We start from the raw sequence: 15125 nt of genomic DNA, 5'->3' as shown, positions 1-15125 counted from the left end.
TCCTGTCTTAATTTTTGGAAGAAAAAAAACATTCCCCAAGCCAATGCAAAGGGAATGGAAACCAGCTCTTTGGCCTGATTCCCCCCACCCACACCCTGCCATCCCCACCCCTCCTTTAGCCTTGTCTTCCCCTACCCCACATCGCACTGCTTCCTCAGTACCTCCTTTGGAGGATCTCCATTTTCATCGTACCAAGCTTCCCATTCAGGTTGCAGCTCAAGTTTGCAATTTATCCCATCACCTTACCTATTTCGTTAACCTTTGTTTTGTTTCCAAAAAGTCACATGGAGAACATTTTAATCCTTATCCTTCCATTGAATATTTCATCTCCAAATTACTTAAGTCCATCCTCACAAGAAATTCCTGTGTTTCTTGCTTCTGTCTTTTACAGTCCAATTTTACTGACATTTATCCATTTTGATGGCTTGCATTCAGAAAATTTGATTTCACCCTTTTATTTATATGTATTTGTGTGATGTTAAATTACTTAATCCAGAAATCACATCCAAAAGGAAAATATCATTGTGTCATCGAACAGGTGGCTGGTTAATGGAACAGCTGTATCTGTTGGATCCCATCAGTTCCTGCAGCATGGTGGAAATCTCCTGCTGAATCTTCTAAGCAAGAAGCGGGAAGTCATGACTGTCCAATGTCTGGCACGAAATGCATATGGCTCCGTGCTCAGCCGCAAGGCACTTCTCCAGCCACAGTGTAAGAAAATTGTTGGTGTTGATTCAGGATTACTCACGGCTGTTGGTGGTCATCTTTGTTTTGCCAAAAATGCATTGATCAGTGTTGATGTTGCTTCCATCACAACCTGCTATAGTTGAACAATATAATTGTGCTAAATTTCAGCATTGAACTTGTCGTTTGTTAATTTTTTTGCATTCAAAGTTTACATCACCAAAAGAATATCAACAAACACAACATCTGTGAAAAAGTTGTTATCGTTTGGAGGGGGTGCCGGAGAAAAGGCAGTTGGGTGAGGGTTTCATTAACACAGACCTCTGGTAGCTTGCACATGTTGCTGTATTTGGGACTGGGGAGTAACTGCTGAAATCTATATGTCCAGGTTCTTCCCGACATCTTTGTTCTTTGTTCCTTTCACACTTCTTTCTAAATGTTTTTTTTTCTTCCACAATTCTCTTTATTTATTCGAATTCTTGCTTTTTCTTCTCTTTCATCTCCTTTACTCTCCATTCCTCTCTTTCATTATCTATCTCTCAGGAGAAGTGAATTCTTGCAGAAAATTTTCTGCAAGGCTCACTTGGTTGCGCCTGGATGGGTTTGAGGGTTGTGGAGTAGCGGCTGAAACTCGAATCCTATCCAGGTTCCTCCTGATGACTCCATGTTTGCTCTTTACTTATTTTGGGTTCCTTCTTTGTCTTCCGTTTGATTAAGATCTTGCCGCTTCACAACACAACAACTTAGTGAATCAATATCTTAAGTTACCGAGACAGCATAACATGTACACGATGCCCAGAGAGCATCAAATTCATTTTGATCGACCTTATATTTCTGCCAATGTCCCTGTACCCCTTTATCCTACACCCAAATGTTTTGAATGTTTTGACTGATGTAAGCACTTCTTAAAACCAATCCCATTCCACTCCAACAGTTAGAGGACATTCAGGACTCTTGAAAGGAAGCAGATGGTTTCCACGTTTTATTTTTTTGTCTTCAAATTCTGTCCAACATTGGCTTCCTCATGTTATGCATAATGGCTTTTTCATTGTATTAATCCTTACTATAGTTCACGGATTGGTGTGTGTATGTGTGTGTGTGTGTGTGTGTGTGTGTGTGTGTGTGTGTGTGTGTGTGTGTGTGTGTGTGTGTGTGTGTGTGTGTGTGTGTGTGTGTGTGTGTGTGTGTGTGTGTGTGTCATGCTACTCCTACAGTTCTGGACAGATTACATCCATACTTGCTACATAGGATTAGCTTGACCCCAAATAATGTATAGGGGTGTTTTTTTATCTTTGTCGGTGGTCTTGGGAGTGGGGAGGGAGGTGGACGCAAATTCTCTAAGTGAATGTGTATCGTGTAGTGCCACCTCCAGTTGGGGGAGGATATTACAAGTCTCCACCATTTACAGTCCAGTATTCCTGTCCCCACGTTTTCCAGTGCATTGAAGTGTTTGGAATTATAAGCAGTGGGTATGTTTTTGATTCATGCACATAACTTCATGGGTTATTATTTTTTGCCTATACATAGCTGTCAGTTACCGATGCACCACCCAAATAAAGCCATGCATCAGAAGAACGTGTTGCATGTTTGGAACAAGATCGCCAGTCGGGTGGTTACTCTGCTAGTATTGCATAATTTACCAACTGTCTGCTTTGTTCTTTTTTGTGACATTACATTTGTTTTCTCTTCTTTCCACCTTTCATGCAATCCACATTTTCTTGCCTTGTACTCTTATTAAGGATCTTTAAGGCAACTGTAGAAGTAAAAAAAACATTTTAAGTAAAAGGATGATTGTCTAAATTTATTGTTATATGTATATTGTATATACACCAAACCAATAATAACATAATATCCCTCACCCCACTTTTATGAAAATGTGACTTTGGGTAATAAGGACCAGTGGGAATACTTATTTACGACATCACAACTTACAAGATGGATGTTGCTCGTTGCTGAAGCATGGAGTATAAGCCATTAGGTGGCTAAATGTCGAATTACGTTTCATATTGTGAGGGAAATGGCAGCAGAGTGAACACTTTTTTTAACCATCTCAAATGACATCTGATATTATTTTTATCTGTGGAAAGTAAGTAGGTCTGTCCATAACTTTGTGTAGAATTTGTAAAAATAGTAGCACTCAAGTTTTATAGTGACATTAAATTCATCATGAGATGCAAATTCCTGTGTTGTTATTCATCGCCGTCCCAAGATAAACCACTGATTTAAAGAATCGGTCGTGTACATGTAATAATGCACAACTAACAATCAGGATATATGTCAAGAGGATGCACAGATGAACATACGCAAATGTGTTGAATGCAATATCTGGTTACATTACGACTCTGTCGGGGTAACATCTGATGATGACACCCCATATTTTATATCTGAGTTCGTGAGAGTAAAGATATGCCAAGTATTCATCACTTTTTCTTCTTGCGTATGGCAGCTTGGCTGCTGGGTAGCCAGTATTTTGGTGGAGTGCGACTATGCTGCTGGTGCTGTGCCTATATACCAATACAATGGTATTCATTTTGTTGACCGAGTCAACATCAACTCGGATGACAGGCTGAGTCAACCCCTCCTAGTGTTCATTCAGCGGTCAACAGGGCTCAAACTCAGGACCCTAAGATCCCAAGCCAGGAACTCTAACCACTAAGCCAACACCAGGCTTTATTCTTCATTGTAGGACCAAGACTGGAAATTTGCTTCAACTTATTTTTTGCAATGGTTATATGTTCTAGAATGTATAGTAGTTGTAGCTGATAATTCTGGACTGTAAAGCTAACATTCCTGGGCCTAATTACCAACATGCTGGTGCTTGGGTGGAGATAGAGTAATATATTTATTCAATCATTACATATAGGTGGAGGGTCAAAATATTTAAAATATACCTTTGTATATTGGTTGCTAATGTTTTGAGGTTGGCTGTTCATTGTTACTATTTTGTAAAATTAAGACATTTCTGTTGAGAAAGGGCTTTTTCTTGAATGTGGTTTATTACCAACAAGGACTTTCAGTGATGTATAATAATAAATAACAAGTGCCAAATGTGAGGGAGGTCCACATGCTTCACTCCCAATGTTCTCAAGAGAACAAAAACAAGTCACCCCTTCCCCAACCTCCACCCCCCCCCCCACCAACCCTCAACCCCTATTCCAATCCCCATGGGGCCTACACTGTCTCTATAAAGTTTGGTCATGATAAATTAAAGACGTCAAATAGATTATCCTTCCCTCAATTCCAAATACTCTCCTCCCCCCCCCCCCCTTTTTCTATCTCAAAATCTATTCAAGCTAATAACTTCTTTTTCACAATTAACCTCCCTAAGTTTGGTTAACCTCCCTAATTAACCTCCCTCCAGTCTTGCAAACAAGTTTGGTGGAAATCACTCAAGCCAGTGCAGAGATCCTTGCTACCGCTTATTCCAAATCCCCCAATATTAGAAAAAAATAGTAAAACCAATAACTTGATGTTTTCACCACAAATCCTTTATGGAGTCTCCATTTTGCAAGCCATGCTTGGTAGCATTCTTGCCCAGAGGGCTGACATGAATAGCCGGACCACAATATAAAGAGTCCTCCCTCCCTCTACCCCACACTCCCCCATATAAATGGCTTTCCCCCTATATTTCACTCCCTTTTGGCCCCCATTATGGGGGCTAGGTTTGGTTGCGATCACTCAAATCATTACAAAGACTCCCCCCTTAGCTTCCCCCAACTCCACCTCCCATAATCACTATACCTCTCTCCCCACCCCCCTTTCCCACCTCCCTTCACTCTCCCCATAAAGCCCTCATTATGTCTGTCAGGTTTGATGACCCTATCATGTTCAATTCAAGACATACTTGATAAAAGGCTAACAGATAGACATCAGATATCAGACAGCCAAAATGAAATTGGAGTGAGACAATAATAGTGGGGCAACTTAGCATAACAATTGTGCATTTTGTGAGGAAAGCGCCAAATTTGGCACACGAGTAACCTAACATATTATGAACAGATTTGGATATTGGGCCATCTCAAATTCAGCCGCTGATGGCTGTGGCAGCCATTTTCCACTGCCATCAAAATTTTTGAGATGGCCCAATATCCAAATCTGTTCATAATATGATAGGCTACTAGTGTGTCAAATTTGGTGCTTTCCTCACAAAATGCACAATTGTTATGCTAAGTTTAGCTAAGTTACCCCACTATAAGGGAATTTTTGTGTTTGTGCCTGCAGCTTTGCCTGAAGAGAGACTGGTTAGCATACACACCACAAGTGGACCAGTTTTTCTTCCACAAGTGGCCTATCATTTATCAAAATGATTTCTTACAGGCATCCAGGTTTAAAAAAAAAAGAACCAATGTGATTCATAACAAGAAGATAATAAATGACGTTAAATCAGATGGTTATGCGCTTTATTCAAATATATATGTATTTATAGTGAAAAATAACTTAAGCATGTCTTGTACTTGTTCAGTACAGAAATCACTATCAAAACCTGGATTTAAACTGGAGAAATTACAAACCAAGAAACCTGGCTCCCAATGTTCTGAGTCATTAAAAATTGGCAAACTAGCATTTTAAGTCCTTGTCCTTAAAAAAAAAACCACAGAGCCACAAAACAAGAGTTTCGTATTAGCATTCTCTGTAATAATATTTGGGTTTGAGTTGGTATGTTTAACATATTTCATCAGATAAATGACTCTTGACAGATCTGGATCAGTTTTCGAATCAACCCAGAAAAGCTATTCGTGCGGCACTCCATCGAGGGGTGAGACTACACTGTTACCCTCCACAATACTCCCCAAGTAGGTGCCATCACCACATTTACCCACCCCATTACTCGGTTATGATATTTGTCGGTAAATTGAATGAAATCCTTACTAATATCTCCGGTATATTTTTCATTCGATGTGATGTGACTTAATGGGAATCTCTTCAGACAGATGCATACATTTCATAAAGGAAATCTTTGGACAGCTTACAGATCAAAATTCAATCTATGAGCAATATGTACATGTGGTATTTTTTTGCATCCTCTATGTTCACGACTTGTGCAACATCCCTCCTGATTTTATCGAAAATAGTGATAAACTTTAAATAATATTTCACCTTGTTGGATCTTTCTGAAACTCTAATGAAAATGGAAAAGTTCTATTCTCGAGCAGCTACCTTTCCTCAGGTGAAGCCATCTTGCAGTTTCGCTGGCTCTTCAATAGTTTTCCAATGCTGGTGACTGTGGATGAGCGACGGTTTGTCTCCCAGCTCTCCGGTGACTTGTACATCGCAAGCACTGAGCCACAGGACAGTGGACGCTATGCCTGCCTTGTTGGTGCTGTAATAAACAAGAGTAACAAGTTGGTTTTCAGCCAGTTTGCACCTTTGGATTTGCACAAAGATGGTGAGAATATAAAAGAGTGAAACTGATTAAATTCTGCCTTGTTGGCCCAAATAATATTGTAGTTGCTCTCAACTTGTTTGCAAGACCAACTTTGCATTCAAAGCTGCTATATTTATTTATTTTGTGCAGACAACAGATAATTTTATCATTCTACTCAGTTATTAAACTATTTAAAAACATATATCTGAGCTGTTTCATTCGACACCTTCATGAATTACTGATCACCAATCATTTCACATCACAAGCTCCATATCTGGATGCAAAATGTTGAAATTTTTAGTTTGATTTTATTTTTAAAATTCTAGAGGAAGGTTCTCATGACCCCTTGGAAATAATCCATAGAACAATCATTTTTGAGTGTGGGCCAACTTCAAAGAAGATGATTATCATAATGGCTGGATGAGCATTATAGAAACAGTTATATTGCTCTTGTTATTAAATTTTTCCATTGAAAAACGAAAAAAATATTAAGGTGTATTATTTTATAATAAAAATGTAAGTTCTGTTTAAAATTTGAAGTGTTAATGATTGTAGTGATGCCTCTGACCTTTTTATCCAAAAACTTTTTCCAATGAAATGAAAGAAGCATCACTAATGATGAATAAGAGTTGTTCAGTATGACTGTGGCCTAACAGAATTAGAAAAATAAGTGGGAGATGATTCTTTACTTGATCTTAAGATTGTTCTGAAACGGTGTGGTTTTGTTTAACTCTGTCATTGAAATGTTCCCAGATCATGAATCTACTGATGACCTTTAGTATTATACTTGTATCGGAGAAAGAACATTAACCCAGATGTGCACCAACTTCATGTTGATGTGCTGTGAGAGTGGAATGATTGAGTGTGCAGGTGTGAACTGCCAAGGTGTGTATGGGTGATACTTTGCTGTCTCTGGTCCTGAGCAGGACGATCGGGGAGTTTTCCACCCAGAATGGCTCTCGTGCCACAAGAAATGACTTTTGCCCTTGTCAATCGGAGCATCCGTCTGGAATGCTTTGCAAAGGGAAAGTAAGAACGTCCAGTTTTCCATCATATATATTGACTATAATGAGCAATGTTTACAACATATTTGGAACTAATGAATGCTGATCAATATAATTGATACTTTCCAACAAGTTAAAAAATATAATGCCTTTGTGGCCATACCATTAATTCGTTAATTATTCATTAAATATTTCATAGTGAATAGCTTTTCCTTTGAAAAAACACCTTTCAAAGAAAATCGTCAAGTCAAGTTTTTTATTTTTAAATACCTGGTCTAGGCTTGTGGAAGAGCTCAGACACAGAACAGATCAGGATACAACATAAAGGGAACAGCAGGAGAAAGGGGAAATGCCAATAGTAGGGCTGAAGGAGAAGGTAGATGGACAAACAAGGGATGCAGGTAAAGATGAGGGTTAGGGGAAAACGCAAGGGGTGGACAATACAGATACATTCGTAAAATTTTAGGAGGGGTGTGGGTGGTTTAACGGGTGTGGAAAAGATCAAGGCTTTGGATAGGGGATGACCTGAGATGGTGGTGAACAGGTGTCTTAAAGACAGGAAGGGAAGAAAAGAGGAATAAATGAGTGGAGGTGAACAGTAGTTCTGGATTTAGCCAGTTTCACGAGGAAGGGGTTACTGGTGAACCACATGTGTCCTGCAGATACTTGGGGGAAACAGAAAGCAGAGGGTGCAAGACCAGAAATGAGGTGGAAGAAGACAGAGAGACCACCGACCCGTCAGCGATGGTGAAGTGATAAACCCATAAACTCAGCTTCATCGCAACAAATTCGAATGATGTTGAAAGCGTTGGTTTCCACGACATCAAGCTGAGCAAGATATGAGGCAGGGGAGCCAGCCAAGAGGGGAGAGAAGTACTCCAAATTGACCCAATATCTACCAATTTATGAACTAAACATCACTTTGCTTCGTGGAATATTACCTGACCAACATCAACATCCAATCTGTCATGACTGACTGATTGAACTCAATTGCTTAGCTTTAATTTATCATTTCTTTTTAAACTTGTACCATGTGAAGGATGGCTCTTTGCTTTGTCTCTGGTTTGGAACTACAGTTCTTCTGCCTGCAGCAAAAATTGACAGTGTATTTGCGATAAAGTTTTCCTGTTTTGAAAACATCTCGTTTCATTTGGCAGTGTAAAATAGCATGTTTTTATGTTTCTTTTATCCCTTGTAAGGCAGTCGAGGCTCGTGGAAGCTGGCCTTGAAGCTGTTTTACAATACGCGACTTTTGAAATGATGTATCAATGCCAACAAGGCCTTTTGCACATGTGCTGTGTGTGCGTTTTCAGTGACCCATTTCTGCTAGTTTGGCCACTTTTAACCTGCCATTGCTGGGGTGAAATCTGGAAGTGAAATGGTCTTTTTTAACAGAATTTTCAGCATTTAAATCAAAAACAGTTTGAAAGGGTCAAAACGTTTCAAAGGGCATTAAGGGGTCTAAAGGATGCAGAGGTCTAAAGGGATATAAAGTGCCTAAAGAGGGTCTAATGGGTCTAAAGGTCAAGGGGTCTAGCCATCAAAATGGTGTAAAGGATTACAGGAGTCCAAGGAAGAAAACTTTATACTCCAAGGAGTATAAAGGGTCTTAAAGGGGTCTAAAGGGGTCGAAATGTCTAACTATAGAAAAGTGTTGAGGGGTCTAAGCAGTCTAAAGGGTGCAAAGAATGAAAGGGTCGAAGGGAGTACAAAGGGTCATAAAAGGTCTAAAGGGGTATAAAAGGCATAAAATGGGTCTCAAGGTATAAATGTCTAAAAGGTACGTTCAAATTTTGTCTCTTCATCTTCTTCAAATGGATTATTTTTCTGAGGTTTTTGTCTGGTCTGCATCTCATCCACAAACCTCATGCCCAACCCTCCCCCCCTGCACCCCTTCCCCCTCCAACACCCACTCACCCCCACTCATACATCACCGCATTTCTATGTGTGATGAACAATCGTTCAAATCTCCCATGCCATTATCTTTATCTCTGAATGTCATAGTTGGGAATATGGAGTCAGGAAAAGCATCCACCCCCACCAGGTGAGGTCAGGTATGGGAGCATTTGCTGGAACAGTGTGTTGCTGTGTCCACTTTCTGCCGGTACTCCATGTGCCTCTGTCTGGCTATTCCCAGGCAGATTTCTGACCCATCACCATCTCATTGAGATGCTGATCAACCTGCTGCAACCACGAGAAACATGGTCGGCCCATTGGCCTCCGCCACTCACGAGGCTCCCTCATATATATATATATATATATATATATATATATATATGTATACATATATATATATATATATATATATATATATATATATATATGTATACATATATATATATATATATATATATATATATATATATATACATACACACACACACACACACACACACACACACCCACACACACACGGTTCTGAGAAGTGTGACCCCCGAGACAGTGGCACCCAACATATCATGCTTCCTGACATAGTTATTTCATTATAACTTGTTTCAGATAGTCCTTCCCATATATCTAATGGGTTTATAGGTCAATATGCATTGTGTGGGATTAGGTCGATTTTTCCCCATTGCTTTCCCACTTTAATTCCCTGCACACAAACATCTTTCACAACAAAGAAGCATGCCACACACTTCGCTAATTTACATATGCACGTCAAATCCTGGTTTGAATCTCGTGCCACAATCAAACTGACACATTGCTTCAACCTCCACCACTCTCTCCCCACAAACACGATACAGTGATCACGCAACATCAAGATGCCTTTATTATCATTTCACAAAATGATAACCTTACCCAAGCTTTCTGTACATTCGCCATTGTGCGACAACCACACCACCTCAACCATAGCGAACTACCAATTCACAAATCACCCACCATGCTGCCTCTATCATCACCTCAAAAAAAACGCCACCACAGATGCCTGCCACCGCTTTTGTAATAGCCAAGTGCAAAGTACCAATAGCAGGCACTCTGGACCAGGACGTTCAGACATCTGTAACTTGAAACCCAAGTGTGTGATAATCACCATGTAACATCATATGGCTAGCCCTGACGCCCCGCTTGATTGTGGACCCCCTGGGTGTCTAGTGCACATTCGCGCCCAGAGAGCGCAGCCGAAGACGTCGGCGCTATGTTAAGGATGGAGCTCCATGTCACGTGTCGTCCGGAAGGTTGTGCCGACATGTTTGTGGCTGTGGCCTCAATGGCACTGTAGTAATAGCGTGTGAACCAATTGGGGCGCTGTAGGTATGTCCTGGTCCCTCCGCCAAGCGACCCGTTTGATTCACATGGAGGCTTCACCCCGGTTGAGCAACTACTTTTGCGATGCATTCCAGCCAAGGAGAGAGAGATCTTTCTTGGCTTGGTCGGTGGTACGTGGCAAGAGGTGGAACGGCGTTTATGGTTGGAGTGGGTGAAATAAGAGTTTGCAAAATGCTGCGCTGGGTGAGTGAGTGATCCAGCCGCCATATCGGGCGCATTCATTTGGGCCAAGATGAAGAACACAATTACATGCACAGATATTCTCACATATAAGTAAGCTATCTTCTCACATGTTCTGTCCCCCCTTTTCAGTCTCATCCACTTAGACGCACAAGAGCAATTGGTGAGGGCAAGTCCCCCAAAAAACGTTCTTTTCAGAGTGACCCTACAGATATGTACCTCTTTCCAGTTTCCTCCTTGCGCCTCACCAAGCTTCTCATTTGCACTTCATCTGCACCTCACCCGCACCCTCACACGCACCTCCTCAAATACGCACCGCAGACACCACCAGTATTCTTCCTCGTTTACCCCACCTCAGTGCTTGGGCTGTGCTGGTTCATCAACCCCGCTTGGTGAGCGGGGATTCGATTCACATTAGATGGGAGCATTAGGGACATATTGGTTCAGAGACGGTTGACCTTTAGTGGGTACATCGAGAGATTAGTGAGATAGTGGTAAAAGGACCATAGCTAAAGGGATTCACTTTAATAAAATAATTTCATTTCAATTCTTTCCTGTCAAAATGTGTTAAAACGAGTGATTAAATTATCTCTGTTTAAGCCAAAAAGGTAATATTGTCAGTGAAAATTATGACGTTCCTTACCCCACCCCAGCCTTATTCCATTATTGCATTTCTTCTGGGAAAAAAATTGATTCAATATAAGTCATTGCGAGTTAAGTCACACTTTTCTGGAACGCATCCTCGACATAAATTGAGATATCCCTGTATATCACATATCGAGTCAATCAGACGAAAACTGATGATTTATATGACTTCTGTCTCTTGACCTCAAAAAGAATGTTTCCAGCTTTTAACTGGCTCTGTATTTTGATGAAGTTTCATGAAGATCAGTTTAGAATTGCAACCTCTAGTTGACTGACAGAGAAACAGACAGACAGACATACATACTCAGGGAAGGAATCTACTTGCGAATGTTCGATTTCGCAAGTAACAAACAAATGGACCCAAATGCAATACCCTCTTTTCTCATGAGGGTAATAAATCAAAATGATGTTGTTTCCCATTATTAACAATTCAACAATATCATCATTGTCATCTGCATCTTATGCCATGTCCCAGAGTATCCTATCTTTGTCTCATCGAGCATCCAAATCTTTCATGAACCGACTGCAACTGGTTTGGGAGAGCTTTGGAATTTGTCTTGAGTGAATGCAATACCTCACATGCCATTTGTCAAAAGTCACATTAGGACTCTTAACATCCCCTAGCAATCAATGCTATCTGAATGGTCTCCAGCTTCACATTCCATCCTATAGACAGCATCCTTTTTGATGTAACACCTTGTCTAAAATTTACCAGGGTGCAGTTTGTTGTCCGGTTGAGACTCAAACCCAAACTAGACAGCTTACAAGTGAGTGTGTGACCTCTGCGACTATCCTGTTTGACAAACAAATCAAAAATATTATTACCATTTTCTTTTTCGAATACAAGCTGAAAATGTAACAAATTATACGTTTTAAAATGATCCTTCCGAAGTTGAAATATACACCTTTATAATAATGCATCATTGATTTTGTTACATCCTCCATCACATAACTAGCACAATGTTTTGTTTACACAGTCCTGTGCCCCAGGTCTCATGGAGGAGAGTGCAAGGTGAAATTCCAGCCACGGCTCAGATTTTGGCATTTGGAGCAGTCATTTTTTTTCCTGTAGTGCAGAAAAGTGATGAGGGAGTGTACAAATGTGAAGCACAAAATCCTCTGGGAAATGCTGTTGCTCAAAGTCATTTAATCGTTCATGGTATGTCCAAATCACCTGAAAGTTATTATAATACCAATGTGGCTGTTTTATTTTCTGTTGCACTTAAGCAATGTACTATTTCAATGGAACTCTGCTGTTAATTACAAAAATAAACCTGTACTATCATGCTGTAAATTTTATGGTGCTGTACTTCATTCTATTCTGGCGATGTTGGAATATTTCTGACAGCTTAAAGATGAGATATCTGAAGGTCACCACTTCTCCATCAATATTTAATCAAACCCAAATTGTTGAGCTGTTGAAGGGTTTTTAATCAAATGATTTAATGCTTTTATGTTCAGTTTTTACTAGCTTAGCATAGATGCTGCAAATACTCTCTGTCATGATCATAAAGCAGCAGTGTGTGTTTTTTCCATGTGAATGTTTCAGAGGCCCTCACGTGGACAAAAGAATTAAGTCGCATGGAGCTGGACATTGGTGATGAGCTGCACTGGGATTGTAAAGCTTCAGGGAACCCAACACCATCGTATAGCTGGTTGAAGAATGGAGAGAGTCTCATTTCTACGGTACCCCAGTGTGATATGACAGTGTTGCACACCCCAGTGTAATAGCTCTTCTGCGGGAAGTCAGATTTATCTCACCCAGTTGTTGTACACAATCTTTATGTGGCTTGATACATTTCAGAACCAGGGAAGCATGAGATAACTTTGACACTTCGCTGACAAAGTGTGGTGCATGCCAAGTGTCAAAGATAATACAACTTGTCCTCCCTTGTGATAAATGTATTTGCCGCATCAGAGCGCAGTGTGCGTGGTTTTCGTCTTGAATCAAATTGTAATTCGCTTTGATAAATGATGCTTAATATTGGAGTGATCCAGCGAGGCTGTTTGACAAGAGGTGAAATGTAAATCTGCAGCATTGGAATATTGATATGTAGTTAAGGATAATAGATAAAAAAATGTATGCAAATGCCTTTGGATCAGTAAAAGTAATATAATAGAGAATAAATCTAAATAAATAGGTCGCTATAATTAGGGGGGTATGTTTGACGAGAGGACGCTGTTGTACATTGCTCATATTTTATGATCTGTGAATGGTTTGAATGTGAAACACAAATGAAGTGATGGTAGTTTATCATCTCGCACATTGGTGATAACTTCCAAATAACTGCTTTCTTGCCATATTTCACTGGCACGCTGGATATCTGTGTACACACTGCTTGAGACAAACCACTGAGAAAATGTCTCTGTGCCTTAGCTAATTTTTTTTAATACAAAGTCAAGGCTCATGGAAGAGCCAGAACAACACTGAATGGATCAGGACTCAACAGAAAGAAAAGAATAGTAGAGAGAGGGGGTGTTGAACAGCAGTGTTGAAGGACAAATAGAAGGAGACTAGTGGACAAGCAAGGGATGTAGGGAAGAAAAAGGGGTCAGGGACAAGATGCACAAGGTGGAGAAGATTGATACTGAAGCAAACCCACAGGAAGGAAAAGCTGGAATTTTTGAAGGTTTCTGTTTATAAAAATGTACTTATTATATAATTTCATCATTACCATATCTTGCAGAAAATTATTTCAATGGCCATCATTTAAAATCAGTTTTTCACTTTTCTTACATTAAAAAGTCTTGCCCTTTAATATACATTATCAAGGAGGTTTTCTTTTTTTTTGCAATTGGTTGCTGTGGCTTTGACACCAATACAAAATTTTTTTATTGACACCAAGCATCAAAAAGTTGCATGCAGTATATTGAACAAAGTTTAAAAAGGAGCACCTCGCTTCCATTACACCATTTAAATGGCATCAGATGTGGCAATAAATGTGCATTTATGCTCCCAACTTGCTAGCTCGATAACAGAAGATGCCATTTACATTTTTGCAGTCGCCATCCCTTCCCCATTTAGAATCCCCTGTGGGCAGAGGTAACTTGCAGTTATGATAATATTAGTGAGGTGGCTTTGTGAAAAAATCATTACAAGAGTGACAAAAACGCCAAAAAAATTTTTTATGGGTAGCTATTGGTGTATAGATGAAAAAACTTTCATGCTCCAAAAAATCAGTCCGTATGAAGGGTGTAAAATCCAAGATGGCCACCATGGACTCATCAAAATCCGTAAATCATCATATTTTCGGGACAAGACCAGATAGAAACATGAATAAAACGTCTTTTTATATGTTTTCAGATAAAAGGAATCCATTGAAAATATTTCTAGAAAAACAGACGGTGGCCATATTTGACTAAATATGGCTCAAAACGGCCATTATTTAAATACTTTTACTTGTACATGCATTATATATTATGGGCAGTTAAACAGTACCTCTAAATGTGATTTAATATTTTTTTCAGGAGCGAGGATCTCCATGGAGTTTGTATCTGTTTATTTCTTTGTTTAAGTAGAAGGAAAAAAAAGAAAGCTGTACATTGAACCAGATGGCCACAATGAGTTATAAAATAAAACTGAAAAGCATTACATAGCCATCATTTTTTTATGTTGATATAGAAACATGACCATCATACTACTATGACTGTGTGGCTTTTTTGTTTTATATTTTTATTTTTCACAAGTGCAGCTGTGTACAAGTGAATCATTCAAGTTTACAACTATGACAGCCACATTCAGATTTGCATTCACACTTTATCAGTGCTGTGCAGGCTTTTGCAGCTTCAGGTTTTGCCATCCAAACCAGATTCCAATGAGTATCCTGCATTGGTCCAACCCAAACCTTCTGGCTCAGGAACAGGTGGCCAAGTTTGACAACTTGTTGACCAAATACCAGCTTAGAGGACTGCTATCTTGGTGTACTGCAGCAAAGCATTCTTCGTTGGTGGGATGTTTTCAAGGCTCCTATGTTTTTTTT

The 15125-nt window shown here is 39.7% G+C and overlaps 1 protein-coding gene across 5 annotated transcripts in view; it reads left to right on the top strand.

Annotated features, from left to right (window-relative positions):
• The window catches only part of LOC147032524 (contactin-3-like), a 217909-nt gene that overhangs the window by 121351 nt on the left and 81433 nt on the right, over nt 1-15125 (top strand). For all 5 annotated transcript variants that reach the window (XM_085870233.1, XM_085870237.1, XM_085870235.1 and 2 more), the window contains 6 exons: nt 539-711; nt 5382-5477; nt 5852-6070; nt 6976-7078; nt 12123-12304; nt 12695-12831. In XM_085870233.1, the coding sequence (XP_085726359.1) occupies nt 539-711; nt 5382-5477; nt 5852-6070; nt 6976-7078; nt 12123-12304; nt 12695-12831 (910 nt within the window). The remainder of the gene's footprint in view (nt 1-538; nt 712-5381; nt 5478-5851; nt 6071-6975; nt 7079-12122; nt 12305-12694; nt 12832-15125) is intronic.

This window comes from Eptatretus burgeri, chromosome 2, assembly GCF_056783735.1.
Source record: "Eptatretus burgeri isolate ZD-2024b chromosome 2, Ebu_testis_v1, whole genome shotgun sequence".
Classification (NCBI taxonomy): domain Eukaryota; kingdom Metazoa; phylum Chordata; class Myxini; order Myxiniformes; family Myxinidae; genus Eptatretus; species Eptatretus burgeri.
Note: the sequence above shows the minus strand (reverse complement) of the source record. Positions and strands in the feature narration are given on the sequence as shown.